We start from the raw sequence: 16,021 nt of genomic DNA, 5'->3' as shown, positions 1-16,021 counted from the left end.
CCTTGTTGGAGGAAGTATGTCACCAGGGAGGGGAGGACTTTCACATCTCATTGCCAAAATAAACACTTTTGTAAACTGCTTTTGGTCGAGGCATTTTGCCACAGGGTTAAAAAAAAGTAACAAATACAGTTACATTTTTACTTTTTAAAATCTGTGGACAAAACGTGTTTGTCTACACAGCATCCAAACCCTCAATCTTGTCACCATGCATCTTGATGAAAAGCAAAGTAGGCAAAATACTAAATACTTCGGCATCCCTAGCCTAACTGCAAGGATGGGCGAATCACAGACCAGGAAAATGTAATGGAGCTAAGATCACATGAAAGTCTACGGCAAACCCAGAAGCTTTCTCGGTCACAAAATCGCATCTGTGCATCAAACACACTTCCAAAGGGCGTTTTTGGTACTATCAGGCAAATGTGCAGTACAGAAATTCCTAAAGCATACCTAGCACTCACTCTGGGCCCAAAGATTGAAAAGCTTGCCCTGGGATGTCTTCACCCTTCTTGCATCAGCTGGTATGCCACAGGCATCGCCAATTTAGTAGACATTGAGGGAAATGGGACCCTGTGTAACTGTCATGGAAATGAGGCATTTTTCTTTTCTTTGGTTATCAGGTATAACAGAGTCCCAAAAACTTGCACGCTCATCTGGTGTAAGCTATGGACTCTAATAAACAAAGATGTGTCAGGGTGGAGGACCCCACTAGTCCCTCGGAGCTGTTAATGTCCCCCAGGGACAGAGCAGGAAGCCATTACTGGAATGCAGAAATACAATTCTCTAAGAGGGTCAGCTTGAACCAGCTATGGTGATGGTCAAGTTGTTGCAATCCTGCTCTAACAGCAGCTGTGAAGAAGCCAGGTAAGTTAAGTCTGACTCCTAACTCTCTCCTAAGGGCTAGGGAGCCTATAAATATCCTCCACACTTCTCAGGGAGGGCAAATCTACAGAAATCTACCTGGAAGGGGAAAGGGAAGCCACCAGCCCCCCCCCCCCAAGCATCTATGTGCAAAGGTGTGTAAGTCATGACCAACCCTGCCAGGATTTCAACATTCACTGTATTCTAACGGGCAGTGGGAAACTGGCTGCAAGATAGCTCAGTAAAGTGCTTGCTCCACAAGCAGGAAAGCCTGAGTTTAATCCTCAGAACCCACATAAACGAGCCTGGAGAGGTGGCACATCCTCCTAACCACAGTGCAGGGGAGGCAAGCAGGCAGCTTCTGAGCATTGCTAGCCAGCTGCAGGCCAGTGAGAAACACTGTCTCAAAACATAATGTGGATGGTTCCTGAGAAATGACACCTGAGGTGGACTCTGCCCCTCCACCAACTCTCTCCCTCCCTCCCTCCCTCCCTCTCTCTCTCTCTCTCTCTCTCTCTCTCTCTTTCTGCAGGATATTTGATCACCCTGTGAAAACTAAGGCTGTGTTAATAAAATCAACTTTGGGTCGGGGGGAGGAGCCAGCAACTATTTGGCAGGAATTAGCCATAGAGAGAGTACAGAGGAGCCAGGAACACACACAGCAAGGAGCAAGGAGGGGCTTGGGCTTTCTGGTGAGAGATTCTCTTGCTGGGTCTCTGGCAAGGTCAGCTGGTTGCTTCGCTGCTTCTCTGAGCTAGCGGGTTTTCACCCCAACCTCTTGATCAGGAAACAGAATGACAGAGGTTTATTTTAAAAATACGTTTGACAGAAGCTGTAGAGACAGTGCTGGTGTACTGGAAATCCCACCAGGCCTGGGCCTGAGCTGTGGGTCGCTGACTGCAGGACACAGACGTAGTTAAACTATCAAATGCAGCCAATAAGCTGATGGAAAAACCGCACACACCCACACCTAATTACTATGGCTGTTACTCCAAGGTGTAGGCGAGTCCCTTCTCTGAACCAGTTTCTCCACTGGCCTGGGTTACCACTCAAGTTCCTCCAGCTACCACTCACCCTGGTTTCCTTTTTCTTCTTCCTTCCCTCCCTCCCTCCCTTTCTTTCCTTCCTTGGAGCGGGGGCACTTTGAGACAGGGTCCCTCCAGCTCTGGCTGTCCTACAATTCAATACATAGACCAGGCTACCCTTGAATTCACAGAAACCGGCCTGCCTTCCCCTTCTGAGTGCTGGGATTAAAGTGGGCCCCCGCTTCTTGAAATGATCTTTATTTACATCTGGAACTTTCTGACCAGGCACGTCATGCATGGTGATCTGTAATGGCCTGTCCCCTGCAGACTCACTTATGCACTGACCCTGGAAAGCTGACTAGGCTTTCCCGCTTTCCCTCGGTTGGCGCCTCCCCCTTGGCAGCCTCCAGAAGATGTGTCTCTTACCTCCGTCAGTCCCATTCCTGGTTGTCACAAAGGAGAGGAGCACGTCCCGAAGGCCATCTCTATTCACATCAGCCAACTCCAGGGGAGACAGGTCCCCGCCTGGCATACACATAATGACACAAAAAGGGCCTGAGCCAGTTACCACAGACTAGTTCTCTTCTGCCGCGTTAGAAAGAAGACAGATGCAGACAGAGCCAGCACCCCCTCCCCGCCCAGGTGGACAAGACAGCAGAGATGTGCATCTCCCTGACCCTGCCCAGAACCCTGGGCACCATACATAAAGCAGCCAGGTTCTGAAAAGAGAGGACATTAAGGGTGACTGACTTAAGACCTAAGGAATGGTAATGTATGGGACCCCCTGGGGTTTCTGGCCACACTAGACAGGGTTTAGTGAACAACTGGCAACTCAGAAATGCCACAGGGCAAAAGGAGACCTAAGGAACCTGGCTTCCCTGGCCAGAGGCCCAGGAAGGGTGCAGCTCAGCAAGGCAAATTGATTCTAGATAATACCAGCCCTACCTCCACCCCACAGCAAAGGCTGTGGGACCTGACTTCTGGAACCTTGCTCTGGCACCATCAAGTCACCCTGCCCTCCCTCCAGAGTCAGGGACAACATGGCCATGGGAACCAGGAGCAGCCCACCTGCACTGGGATGGGTAGTCTGGAGCTCTGCCCAGCCCTGTGTGGAGAGCAGAGCCAAGGGAGGGTCCCCTCTTGTGTCTGAGGGGTGAAAGGGCACCTGCCAGATGTGCAGGAACCTCAGACAAAGTGGGAGCGCAAGCTGGTACAACCACTTGGGCAAATGATTTAAAATACTGATTAGAAAGAAACACCCACACCCTCTCACAGGCAACTTTACTAGGCTTCTGCCTTGGAGAAATTTGTGCATAATCCTTTGGAAATATATGAAAGTTCTTAGAATACTTATTTTAAAAAAAAAAAAGAAAGAAAACAAGATTGAAAATCATTTAACTGCTAATCAACTGTAGAACTGATAGTGAGATACTCATACATGGAAAATTAGACATTGGTAAAAATTAATAGACTCTAGCTACAGTGAATCGGTAGACTAGTCTCAGAAATGTCTCTTTACAGGTGATGTGCAGTAGCAGACCCTTTACCTTGTACGCACAAGGCCCTGCTAAGGTCTGTGGCACTAGAACCCCGGGTGAAAGCATCAAGACCTGGAATTCAAAGTCATCCTCAGCCACACACTGAGTTCAAGACTACCCTACACCTAAGCAGGGCATCTCAGAAACAAATGAACAAGCACAAAACCTGTATTCACTCAGGTGTGACAGCACCCAGGGTAGTGACACACAGCTGTGACCCCAGCACTCAGAAGGCTGAGGCAGGAAGCTCTAAGGCCAAGGCCAGCCTGGACTTCACAGTGAGATCCTGTCTCGAAAACCAAAAACGATGCTGAACTAATGTCACAGAAGACTATGATCGTATTTATAGAAAATTCAGTGAGACCAAATTAATGAGTGTACCAATGTGGGAAAACTTTAAAGTCAACTAATAATCAACTTAAACTCAGCAGCTGAATTGGGGGGCGGGGCACAAGGGGCCTGGATACACCAGCGACACTGTAGCTGAAACTATCTTCACCTTCAGAGAACTATGGAGAGAGCAGAGCTGGGAGACACAGCAACCCAGTATTTTGTCTCACTTCAAACTTCTCCTCCCACACAACCCCATGCATGGGGGGGGGGCTGCATAACACACATTAATTTTTAAGATCTGGAGGGAAAGCCAGGCATAGTGGTGCACACCTGTGAAACCGGCACTTGAGAGGCTAAGGCAGGAGACTGCCACAAATTCAGGAACAGCCTAGTGGAAAAAGTAAATCCTAAGCCAGCCAAGGTGATGGTGATGAGACACTATCTCCAAAAAGAAACTAGGTTGGGCATAGTGTTACATGTCCTTAGCCCCAGCACACTTGGGAAGCAGAGCCAGACAGATCTCTGTGAGTCCAAGACCAGCTTGGTCTACATAGTGAATTCCAAGCCAGCCAAGGCTAGAGGGAGACCCTATCTCAAAAAAAGAAAAAACAGGAAAACTTGAATGTACTAACATATGATGTCTTAAAATCCCGCAACTCACCTCCTTGGGAGCCCAGGCGCCGGCTCCAGGTGCTGTGCAGGTCTCTGGGAGGGCAGGGGATGAGGAAGGCGCAGAGGAGGACCAGGACCATTGAGATCACCAGAGTCAGCAGAAAGACAGACGTGCGCACGTAGGACACCAGGGAAGAGGTGGCCTTCTGCTCCAGGCCCCCGAGGGGCTCCGAGGGGTAACCCTCTGGGACGACTTCTGAAAGATGCGGCTTCGCAGCCCCAGCCACGTCAGCATCTGAGTCCGGCTCCGGCAGGTCCCCCAGGGCACTCTTCCCGTTTTTGACCCCACCGTTCTTCTGCTGCAAGTTAAGCACGAGATCATCTTCGCTCTCATCACTGTCAGCCTGGGTGAGGGGGTCGTACTCCCCGAGGTCTGGGCTCTTCTTCCCTGGAAAAGACAGAAGGACAGAGTCAGGGAGAGCCCGGAGGGAAAGATTCTCACCAGACTGTGGTGATGTGGAAGCAAACTCACGATAGATGATAGATAGATAGATAGATAGATAGATAGATAGATAGATAGATAGATAGATAGATAGAGACAGACAGACAGACAGACAGACAGACAGACAGACAGACAGACAGCCTGCCTGGCTTTAACATCATTTAGACCACAGTGGCCTTCTATATAATCAGGAGTTAGCACAGGGTTCCCCGACGGAGTCGACTGTTCCAGAATTATTGTCTTTGGGATTGAGAAAATTGAAAAGGCTGTGGTAGAAGCAGAATACACCATGTTAACCAAAACAATCCAGGCCTGGACAGATGCATGCTGTGTGTTTGCCCATGTGAAAGCTAAAACAATAGTCTTGAGAGCAGAAGGCCGGGCATAATGGTCCACACCTTTAATCTCAGTGCTTGTAAAGCTAAACCAGGAGGGCTACCATGAGTTCGAAGCCAGCCTGGGCTACAAAGCAAGACCCTGCCTCATGGACAAGGCTCAGTGGGTGACAGCGCTTCCATCAAGCCTGATGACCCGAGTTCAATCCTCAGGGCCCACACAACAGAAGGAAGAAATTTACTTCCGCAAGTTGTCACCTAACCATAGACATATAATTTTTAAATGTAATAATAAAAAAAGACCCTGTCTCTAAGAAACATAAGAGACGCTGTGGTGTGCTCGGTTTAAGGTAAATGCTGGCTTAGCATGCACAAAGGCCTGGGTTTGATCCTTACCGCAAGCAGGCATGGTGGTGCATGCCTGTTATCTTAACACTTGGGAATGCTGCCAGGATCTGAAATTCAAGGCCATCCTCAGCTTACTTTAAGGCCAGTTTGTCACATATGATACTCTGACTCAAAAAGGGTGTGGGACTAGAGATATGGCTCAGTGGTTAAGAGTATTGGCTGCTCTTCAGAGGACCTGGGTTTGACTCCCAGCATCCATCAGATGGCTCACAACTGGCTGCAACTCCTGTTTCAGGGGATCTGCAGCCCTCTTCAGGCCTCCGTGGGCACTAGGCACACACTTGGTGCACAGACATACAAATCTGCACAACACTCATACACATAAAACAGAGAGTGGTTACCAGGGCCAGTTGGATAGGAAAATAACTTCCAAAGTTCTGTAGCACAAGCAATAACTATGGTTGTCCCTGTGAGTCCCAAGGATTGAACTCTGGTCATCGGTCTTGCTGGCAAGCACTTTTACGGACAAAGGCATCCTGCCAACCCAAATATATCCGTTCCTCTTATAAGCTTCTTGTCTAATTGAATGCCATTAATGAAGATGGCCATGGTTCTGTAGACTTTTAAATTTTTTCATTCATTCATGCATGTATGCATTCGTTCATTCACTTGAGACAAGGACTCACTATGTAGCCCAGGCTGTCCTTGAACCTGTGGTGACCCTTCTACCTCGGCCTGACTGGTACTGAGATTACAAGTGTGCACAACCACTGCCAGCCTGAGGCTGTGGCTCTTGAGGAAACTTCCCTTACACCGAACCTCCGTTCCTGCTCTAGATTTTCTCAGAGCCATGATGCATGATTGTTCCTGGTAAATGTCTAGAACAATTCTATTCTGTATGCTGTCTCTCACTGGGTGTCTATGGTTTCCCGGTTGTTTCTATGGAAACAAGTTAGTAAGCTAAATACTACGCACCAGCTGAAGGTGTTTGACGACACCCCACTTCTCAGAATTGTCCTGCAATCTGAATGTCCTTTAAGAACACCTTTCAGTAAAGGTGTAAAAACTGCTATTTTGAGCCTTCATCCTAGGAGAGGTGGCAGACTTATGTAAGGCTGGCTTGCACAGTCTGCTCCCCGCCTCTACTCAGACTCTGCAGACTGGGAGAGATAAATTACAGAGAGGCTTGGGTGCATCCCCACACTGACTCCTGGCTCTCAGTGCAGTGACCTGTGCCTTCGAGTCGGGCTATGATTGAGGAAGTTTTCTTCTTTGGAAACCACCTGGCAAGCTGGGACTGATGAGAACTAATGTTAAGCCTTTGGTTCCAAAGAATTCAAAAGGGAAACACAGCCCAGCTAGCACTGAGGAAGCCGGACTGGCACTCTGTCTTGCTGACGTCCTTCTGGAAATTACATCTGTGTCCTAACACACAGAAAGAAGCAGTAAAACAGACAGGGAGATGCTGAGGGGAAACCTGGAGGATAAAGTTTAGCATTTGTTTAATAAAAACTTGCCAGGGGATCACTCCCAGTAACTTAGCCCTTTCCAAAGACACAGACTACACTAGGTAATGTGGTGACTGATTGACTAGAGGTTTCTCTTTATTTCATTTTCAGAGTTATTCATTTTGAACAATGAAGGCTGGATTTGGTCTTTGGTTTGCTGTCAAGCTGGGGCTATCTGAAACCATGCCCTGATTTGCTAACTGCTGAGTTATAGCTGTGTGCCACCCACCATGCTTGGCGTGGAGTTGGCTCCCTCCACCCTCTGAATTTCTCCCCCTCACTCTCCCTCACTTTCTCTCTGTGTGCTATAAGTATGTGTATACATGTGAGTCTGGATACACTTGCCTGTGTGTGCCCATGTGGAGGTCAGAGGTCAAGTCTGGGCATCTTCCTCCATTGATCCACACTTTTATTTTTGGTTTTTTTGTTTGGTTTTGTTTCTTGTTTTTCAAGACAGGGTTTCTCAGTGTAGCTTTGGAGGCTGTCCTGGAACTCACTCTGTAGATCAGGCTGGCCTGGGACTCACAGAGATCTGCCTGCCTCTGCTCCTGAGAGCTGGGATCGAAGGTGTGCACCACCACCGCCAGCATCACCTTATTTTTTGAGACAGTCTCTCATTAAAATCAAGCTGGCCATTCTGGGCTAGGATGGCTAGCAGCAAGCCCCCAGGATCCACCTGTCTCTGACTCTAAGAATGCTGGAGGCTGAAGCGAGAGGATTGAGAACAACCCAAAACTGAGGTCAGCCTGGCTTACACATCAAGTTACCAGACTGCATGGCACGCCTCCATCTTAAAAGACAAATAAACAAAAAGTTTAGGAATACTTCTGATGGGAACTCAGCAGTTAAAAGCACTGGCTGCTCTTCCAGAGGATGCAAGTTCAACTCCCAGCAACTATATAGTGAATCATAATTGTCTGTAATTCCAGTTCTAGAGGATCCAATGCCATCCTCTGGCCTCTGAGGGAACCAGACACCACACATGTAGGCAAAACATAATTGGGGGGAGTGTTTTATTGTTGTTGGTTTGGTTTCATTTGGTCTTTGGGTTTTTGGTTTTTTGTTGTTGTTGTTGTTGTTGTTGTTGTTTGTTTTTGTTTTTTTTTTTTTTGTTTTGTTTTAAACAGGGTTTCTATGTGTAGGTCTGGCTGTCCTGGAACTCACAGTAGACCAGGCTAGCCTTGAATTCAGAAATCCATCTGCCTCTGCCTCCACCTCTTGAGCGTGGTGCTTGCCACTACCACCAGCCTGATAAATAAACAAAATCTAAAAAATACCTCTGGCAACCAAGAAAACATACTAGATCTTGAAATCTCAGGGCTGGGTTAAAAATTAAAGTTCATAGAATTCCTGTTCCCTGTCACACACCCAGCAAGCAGTCACTCAGCACACTGAGTGTGACCAGTGTGAGGAGCCCGCTGGCCTCTATCTACCACTCGGAAGGCCAAGGCAGGAGGATCAGGAGCTCAAGGCCAGTCCCAGCTATCCAGTGAGTTTACACCAGCCTGGGCTACATGAGGCATTGTCCAGATCTGCATGACACAAAGGCAAGTCACCTCTCTTTATGTGTGTCCTTCCTTTTAAACTCTATGGGGCCTCAATGTCCCTGTTTATAAAACATAATAATTACTGTTCATATCCCATGATTGTTACAAAGAGTAAGTAAGAAAATATGAAAATTCATGCCTGGTTTATGGTCATACTCAATCAATTTTGGCTTCTTTTACTACTGTCTAAATCTGTCAATAGCCTTCACCCAGCCTCCTCATCTCCAAGTTAACTCCTCTGTCCCTTTCAACCCGAGATTTGAAGGGACAGTTTCAGGTGACCCTTCTCTGCATACATGTGACATGCCCATACTTTTTGAAGTTGGGTTTCTGGAATTGAGCACTATGCAAGGGTGTGGTCTCACCACAGACAAGGCAGAACATGCCATCACAATCCAGATGGCTTATTGATTCAGAAAATACTGGTGGGTCTTTACACAAATCATCCTAAAACTCCCAAGGATTCTGAACTGCACTCAGGCCACCCTAAGGTCTTACCATTGCACTTTGAGCTCCAAATGAAAAATGTAGAAGCAGCACCTACCTCAGTCAATCTTGTCAATCTTTGCCCCCCAACATTCCCAAAGAAGCAAAACTGTCAAAGTGAAACCACCATCAAAATAGCATCTAACAGAACAGCTGAAGGCAATTCACTTTAACCATGATTTAGGCTATGATGGGACATCCCCCATCAAGGAAAGAAGAGGCCCTGGCAAGACATGCTACAGAAATGCAGACATTTTAGTGACTCTATAAAAAATAATTAATGGATGTTCTTTTATAGGAATATACACTTTTAATTAATAATGTCACAGGAGGCATTTCTGTCATAGTCCCTTCTTTAAAACCAGGAGTAGAAGCCGGGCAGTGGTGGCACACACCTTTGATCCAAGCACTCAGGAGGCAGAGGCAGGCAGAGCTCTGTGAGTTCAAAGCCAGCCTGATCTACAGAACAAGTTCAAAGACAGGCTCCAAAACTACAGAGAAACCTTGTCTTGGGGGGGGGGGATGTGTCTCTGCCAAGGCACCTCCTGATTGATGTAATAAAGAACTAGATGGCCAACAGCTAGGCAGGAGGGGATAAGCTGGACTTCCGGGCAGAGATAGAAACTTTGGGAAGAAGAGAGGTGGAATTTTCCAGCAAGACATGGAGAAGTTGGCCACACAGTATGGAGGAGAGATAACAAGCCATATGGGAAAATATAGATTAATATAAATGGGTTAATCTGAGATATAAGAACTAGTTGGTAACAAGTCTAAGCTAAGGCCAGCTTTCATAATTAATAATGTCATTATTTGGGAGCTGGCAATCCAAAAAAAAGTCTAACTACAGCCGGCAAGCTACTCCTCAGGAGACTAGGTAGAAATGCCTACCACAGTGTGGGTACAACAACTCTCCAGAGCTGGGGCATACGGGCATAAGGCTAGGCTCTCACAAAAAGGCTGGTAATACAGCCTATGATAGAAAGTAGTCTAGGTATAAAACTTTAGATTCATCAAGGTAGGATAGATAATAGAGTCCTTTCTCTGAATTTGCCAAATACAAATGGGCTGGACATTGGGAATGTAATTCTTACTTGATATTTGTTCTTATTGTATATAGTTTTACTATGATAGTTAAAACATTCCCTTTTTATTTAGACAAAAGAGGGGAATGTTGCAGGATATTTGATCACACTGTGACACTGTGAAACTATGTTATTAAGGTTATGAAGGTGAGGATGTAATTAAACCACTAGACCCAAGATAAATGATAAATGGGTGTTTATTGGGAACAATTACACACACACACACACACACACACACACACACACACACACACACAAATACAAAGACCTACTGGAGTGTTTCCCTGCTCTCTCTACCGGACCCGGACCCGTTGACCCTCCAGAAAGAGGGCTCAAGGGAAAGCCACGCCCCAAGCTCCTCTCTCTCTTTCTGCTTCCATCTGCCACCACTATGGTGCACAGACCAGATGCCTACAAAGCTAACCTTGAATCAGTGCATACACAATACGAATTAGCCACAGAGAATATATATGGAGGACCCAGGGTATGGGCAGAGAGGTACAGGAAGGAGTAGGGAAGTACGTGGGGATTCGAGAGCTTTTCTTTGTCCCTTTGGGTCTAAGAAGTATGCGGGTAAGGTTAACTGGTCATTCCGATGCTGTTTCTTTAATCTATAAGGTTCTCACCCCAATATCTGACTCCCAAGTCTTTATTGATAATAGAATAACTTAGATAAACACAACACAGTTGGCAGACAGAAACCAGACAATAAGTCAGATAATTAAGTACAACATACCACTAAGCTGTGTGACACCCTACACCTCAGCTTACACTGTAATTTGCACGTGTGATGATGGGATCTATACCTACACCAAAGTAAATAACTCCCAACATGGCTTAGTTTATCTAGAGGCACAGTCCTCTAAGTCATATCATAAAACAAATCACAACAATAACACTGCTCTAGCAGTGCCCCCAGAGTTTGACCTTTCAACAGTAAAACTAAAAAAAACATATACCTAAGAGATAAGCTGTCCTACGGGCTTTATGAATGTCACATTGTCCCTCTGTTACTTATTAACCTCATGCCAGACACGGGAGCCAAACGCCTTTCCATCCATTGTGAGCTCAGTGAAAGGGTTTCGATGATGAAATGCATCCCCAAAAGAGCTTTGTCCCTGGGTCACTCACTAATGACCAAAACAATAGCTAATGTGTGAGAAGCTAATTAAATTCCTAAGCACAACTACCTCTTTTACCATTCCAAATAACCCTGTGAGATAAATACGCAATTCAGTGTGTGGCATGTAGAATGTTCTAGAACAACACTATTATTGCAGATGAGGAAACTGGAGTGTAAAGGGGTAAAGCAGCTAACCAAGTGAAATCTGGAGGCTGGCTGGGGATGAGCAGGGAGCTTTTCATGCCTAGCTTGTATGTGCAAGGCCCTGGATCTGATCCTCAACACCAAACGTCAAATCAAAACAGATCCAATCAAATCCAGAGCCTTTCTCCTGCTCTTAGCCACCATTCCATTTGCTCCCCGCACACAGAAAAGTACTAAGACGGTCACCTAAGGTAACATAGCACAGCAACAAACAGGACCGAAGTCTCAGCCTCAATTACAAGATATCCAAAAACAGCTTTGAGAAAGCAGCTTCTACCCAATATAAAAGCCACAAATGGGCAAGGGAAAGACCAGGAGAAAAGCAAGCAAGCAATAAAATAAAATAAAATCCGTATCATAAACAGGGCAGGGAATATATTTCTGTATGCAGGACTCAAGAGTATTGATCATAGCTCAGCCCTCAGGGACAAACTGCCTTCCAAACCAGGAATCTTTCACTCTGTACAGTCAGCTGACCAAGTAAGTACAACCCAATATACCAAAGAGTACGCTGTGTGCCCCGCACTCTCAGAGTGAAGACACAAAAGTGATCAGGCAAGATATTCTCGAATTCTTTTTTCGGTATTATTTTCAATAGTATACAAAATGCTGGGTTTCATTACCATTTTTTACACATGTATGGTAATGTGTTTTGCTCGTGTCCGTCTCATTATTCTCTCTTGTTGCCCCTCCACTTGAATATTAATAACTTTTTTTTTTTCACTGATGGGGATTTAACTTGGCTGTGTGTGTGATAAGCAAGCACCCTATCCTGAGCTACACCCCCTTTCTGCAGTTTTATTCTCAGAGACTAACAATCATCTATGCTGAAATAAAACAAGGGCTCCAAAACAAGCAAACAAACAAAAGCTAAAAATGCCTAACATTTAATTACGCCTTTGAGAAGACAGCATTCAAACAGGAGGGTACTTTCTTCAGAGTAAATGAATCCTGCAGGGAAAAGACGTGTCTTTTAATTTCAGTATTATGTACACATTCCAAGATCTTATCAATGTTCTTTCCAATGTTCCAAGCTGCCCATGAAGGGCGAAAAGATCTAAAAGGCATGAAGTCTCGGGTCAGCTAAGACACAATGCTGGTTTCAAGGTAGCAGACTAGAAAGTGTTTGAGAACAACAGCCCTGAGCCCCACGATTAGCCTCAAGCTGGGCATCAGAGATGCCTTTTTTTTTTTTTTTTTTTTTTTTTTTTAACATGCCAGGGAAAGCAACTGCTTCCCCTCTTAAGAGATCAGCTAAAAATAAAATAAAATGCTTACAACTCGGTGTTCAAATGTTTAAGTAGAGCGACAAATCTTTCGAAAGCTCTAGATGTTTAAAATTTGCTAACGACAGAATAAATGCGCTTTGGTTCAAACAGCGTAGCCCCCTGCCGTGTGGACTGACTCCGTGCGACTCTATTAGCCATTTTTTTCCTAATCTTTTCGCTTTCCTCTTCCACACAGGAGGAAGGGCAACACCTGCCTCTGCTGCTTTGCAAGGCGGCTGTCAGCGAGTGAGATGCTGCTCCGCCCAGGCCACCGCTCACAGCCCCGCACGCCGCCCCCGGCTCCCCGTCTGGTCCAGCCCCGGATAGCAGCCGCGGGTCCCGGCGCTCCGGGGAAGGATGCTCCGGCGGCCGGCCCTTCCTGGGAGACCGCTCTGACCTGACAGCCACCGCCGCGCCCCTGCGCTTCCGACCCGGCCCCGCGCGCCACCCGCAGTCTCTGCCCCGGGAGTCCCCGGGAGTCCCCAGTCCCCGACCCCACACCCGGGCGCCCCTTCCCATCCCCAGGGCGCTGCAGCCCTCCCTGCTAGCAGCCAGGCCCCGCCGCGCCTGCCGCGCCTCGCCCGCCCCTCTCCCCTAGGCCAGGCCTCCCCAGCGTGGTCGCCGGGCGGCAGACTCCTTACCCGGGAGCTTGAGCGCCCTGGACAGCACTGTCGCCATGGCGGAGGGCCCCCGTGCGCGTGCGCGCGCCGCGTCCTGCCGGGAAGTGTAGTTCGCTGCGGGCCGCGCGTGGGGCTGCGGCCGGGAAAGGTGTGACCTGCGGCGAGCACGGCTGGGAGGAGGCGCCCGCTACCGCAGGTCACCCGGCTCGGCGCCGTGCCAGGCCAAGTCGCTCGTGCCTCAGCAGGAGGTCCCACCGGTGTGCCCAGAGCCTGCAATGAGACAGCCCATACATAGTGAGGGAGGCGCGGGCTGGGAAGTTCAGGTCGCGTGGGTTTGGAATTGACAAACTGGATTTGAAGACTCACCTGCGCTATTAACTGCCAGGGCCATCTTGGCAAGTCACTGAGCTTTGGCTTTGTTTGTCCTTCAGTCAGCCTGTCTGTCCATCTGTTTTTGAGACAAGGATCTTAATGGAAACTGGCTTTGTAGGTGACCTTGAACTCCTGATCCTCCCATCTCCACCTCCAAGCCTGGCACGTGGCACTACATCAGATTTCATTTATTTATCTATTTATTTAACTTATTTATCTACAGTCAGGTGTGGTTTGTGCATTCTTTTCCTGGGCAGAGCTGCTAATTGGTGGTGGTGGTACATGCCTTTAAAAAAAAAAAAAAATCCCAGTGCTTACCGGGTTTGGGTGGCACAAGCCTTTAATCCCAGCACCCAGGAGGCAGAGGCAGGCGAATTTCTATAAATTTGAGGCCAGCCTGGCCTACAGAGTGATTTCTGGAACAGCCAGGGCTACACTAAGAAACTCTGCCTCGGAAAAAAAAGTATTAATTTTTAAATTTTTATTTATATGTGTTTATTTCTTTTGATTGGTATCGAATTGCCTATGTAGTTGAAACTGGCCTGGAACTCCTAATCCTCCAGCCTTCACTCTGTAAGCGCTGGAATTACAGACATGCAACACCACACCTGGCTGGCTCTCTTGAAATGAAAATGAAACTATCAATCCTTCTTGCTGAGAGAGTTAAATGATACCATCCTTTTAAAGCACAGGACTCCTGTGGCTCTTTTCCCCATCTTAAGTGTGGCCTGAAGTCTGCTGAGGCTCAGACAGGCCATTCTTGGTCTGAGTCCTTTGCAGGTTCTATTTACACTCTACCGGTGGCTCCTGACCTACAAAGTCTAGCAAATAGGAGCCGACTGGTTTCTCACCCACCAAGATACCAGCATTTTAGTGCAGGAATACGGAAAACATTACATCAGTTTGAAACTGGAGCTTCCTACTTATCTAGTCAGGTCTCCCTGACATCTGCCCAATGCTGATAACAACCCCGGTTCTGAGAGATAAAGTAAACATGCAGGGCCCTGAGCACATGCAACTAGTGTGTCCTCAGTGTCATGGTGTCCTATTGGTTGGTGTCGTATTGTTTTATTGTTGCTTGAGACAGGGAACTGCTGTATAGACCACACTGGCCTGGAATTCAGAGGTCTACCTGCCTCTGCCTTCCCAGCTCTGGGATTAAAGACAAGTACTGCATCCTGCACCCATTAATTGTTAATGTCTTAATTATTTAACTTACTAAGTAATAAAATTAATAATTTGGGGTCTGCAGACAGGGTTCAATGGTTAAGAGCACTGGCTGCTCTTCCAAAGGCCTCGAGCTCAATTCCCAGCACCCCCATGGCAACTCACAACTGTCTGTAATTCCACCAACACCCTCTCTGGTCTCCTCAGACATAAGGTACATGGATATACATGGCAGTAAGACGCCCATACACATAAAAATAAGTAAACAAATATATGTTTAATAAAAGGAGTTAGCACCACACCTCACAATTAATAGTGATAATTTTAATGGCTTAATGACTTAAGTGTTAATTCTTTTTTAATGTTGATTTATTTTGTATATGTGAGTATATGTATACTTTTAAATTTTTACTTATTATGAACACAGTGTTCTTAAGATTTACTTGTTTATTATGTATACAGTGTTCTGTCTGCATATATCCCCACAGAAGAGGGCACCAGATCTCATTACAGATGGTTGTGAGCTACCATGTGGATGCTGGGAATTGAACTCAGGACCTCTGGAAATCAGCCAATATTCTTAACCTCTGAGCCATCTCTCCAGCCCTACATGCATACTTTTGAGGACCAGTTCTCTCCTTCCACTGTGTAAATGTCTGTCGCTTGGGGGAATTGAACTCAGGTCATCAGGCCTGACCTGACTCCAAGCACCTTTACCCACTAAGCCATCTCACCGGCCCCTTATGTGTTAATTCTTTCAGTCTTCTGTAATAACTGAAATGTTTACTGCTTGCCACTTCTCTGTATATGATTAAAAGCCATATTTCATATCAGTGTAGGTCATCCAAGAAAGAAGCACTACAAGTCACAACAAACCAGTAGCTGCTTGCCTGGTACCAGATCAGCTCATTAGAACACATTCAGAGAAGCGAAGACTGATGTCAGTCACCCTGGAATGATATGAGAAGGGTATAGGACAAGAACTTAAGCACCTAGAACAGGCTGAGGGAGCCCCAAACAGCCAGGTTACACATGGTAGCGAAAGGAGAAAAGTCTATGCACTTTCCATAGTGAAATGACAAACCCCAGGAGC

The 16,021-nt window shown here is 46.8% G+C and overlaps 1 protein-coding gene across 2 annotated transcripts in view; it reads right to left on the bottom strand.

The window, feature by feature from the left end:
- Positions 1–13,579, bottom strand: part of Fam234b (family with sequence similarity 234 member B) — a 32,776-nt gene extending 19,197 nt beyond the window's left edge. The window contains exons 1-3 of one of the 2 annotated variants that reach the window (XM_051173186.1): positions 13,411–13,579; positions 4,416–4,814; positions 2,310–2,438 (exon numbers count right to left, since the gene is read on the bottom strand). In XM_051173186.1, the coding sequence (XP_051029143.1) occupies positions 2,310–2,438; positions 4,416–4,814; positions 13,411–13,447 (565 nt within the window). In that variant the 5' untranslated portion in view covers positions 13,448–13,579. The remainder of the gene's footprint in view (positions 1–2,309; positions 2,439–4,415; positions 4,815–13,410) is intronic. The other variant, XM_051173187.1, reaches the window with a different exon arrangement.
- Positions 13,580–16,021: the final 2,442 nt, after the last annotated feature.

This window comes from Phodopus roborovskii, unplaced genomic scaffold, assembly GCF_943737965.1.
Source record: "Phodopus roborovskii unplaced genomic scaffold, PHOROB, whole genome shotgun sequence".
Lineage (NCBI taxonomy): Eukaryota > Metazoa > Chordata > Mammalia > Rodentia > Cricetidae > Phodopus > Phodopus roborovskii.
This window is presented reverse-complemented; position numbering and strand designations above follow the sequence as displayed.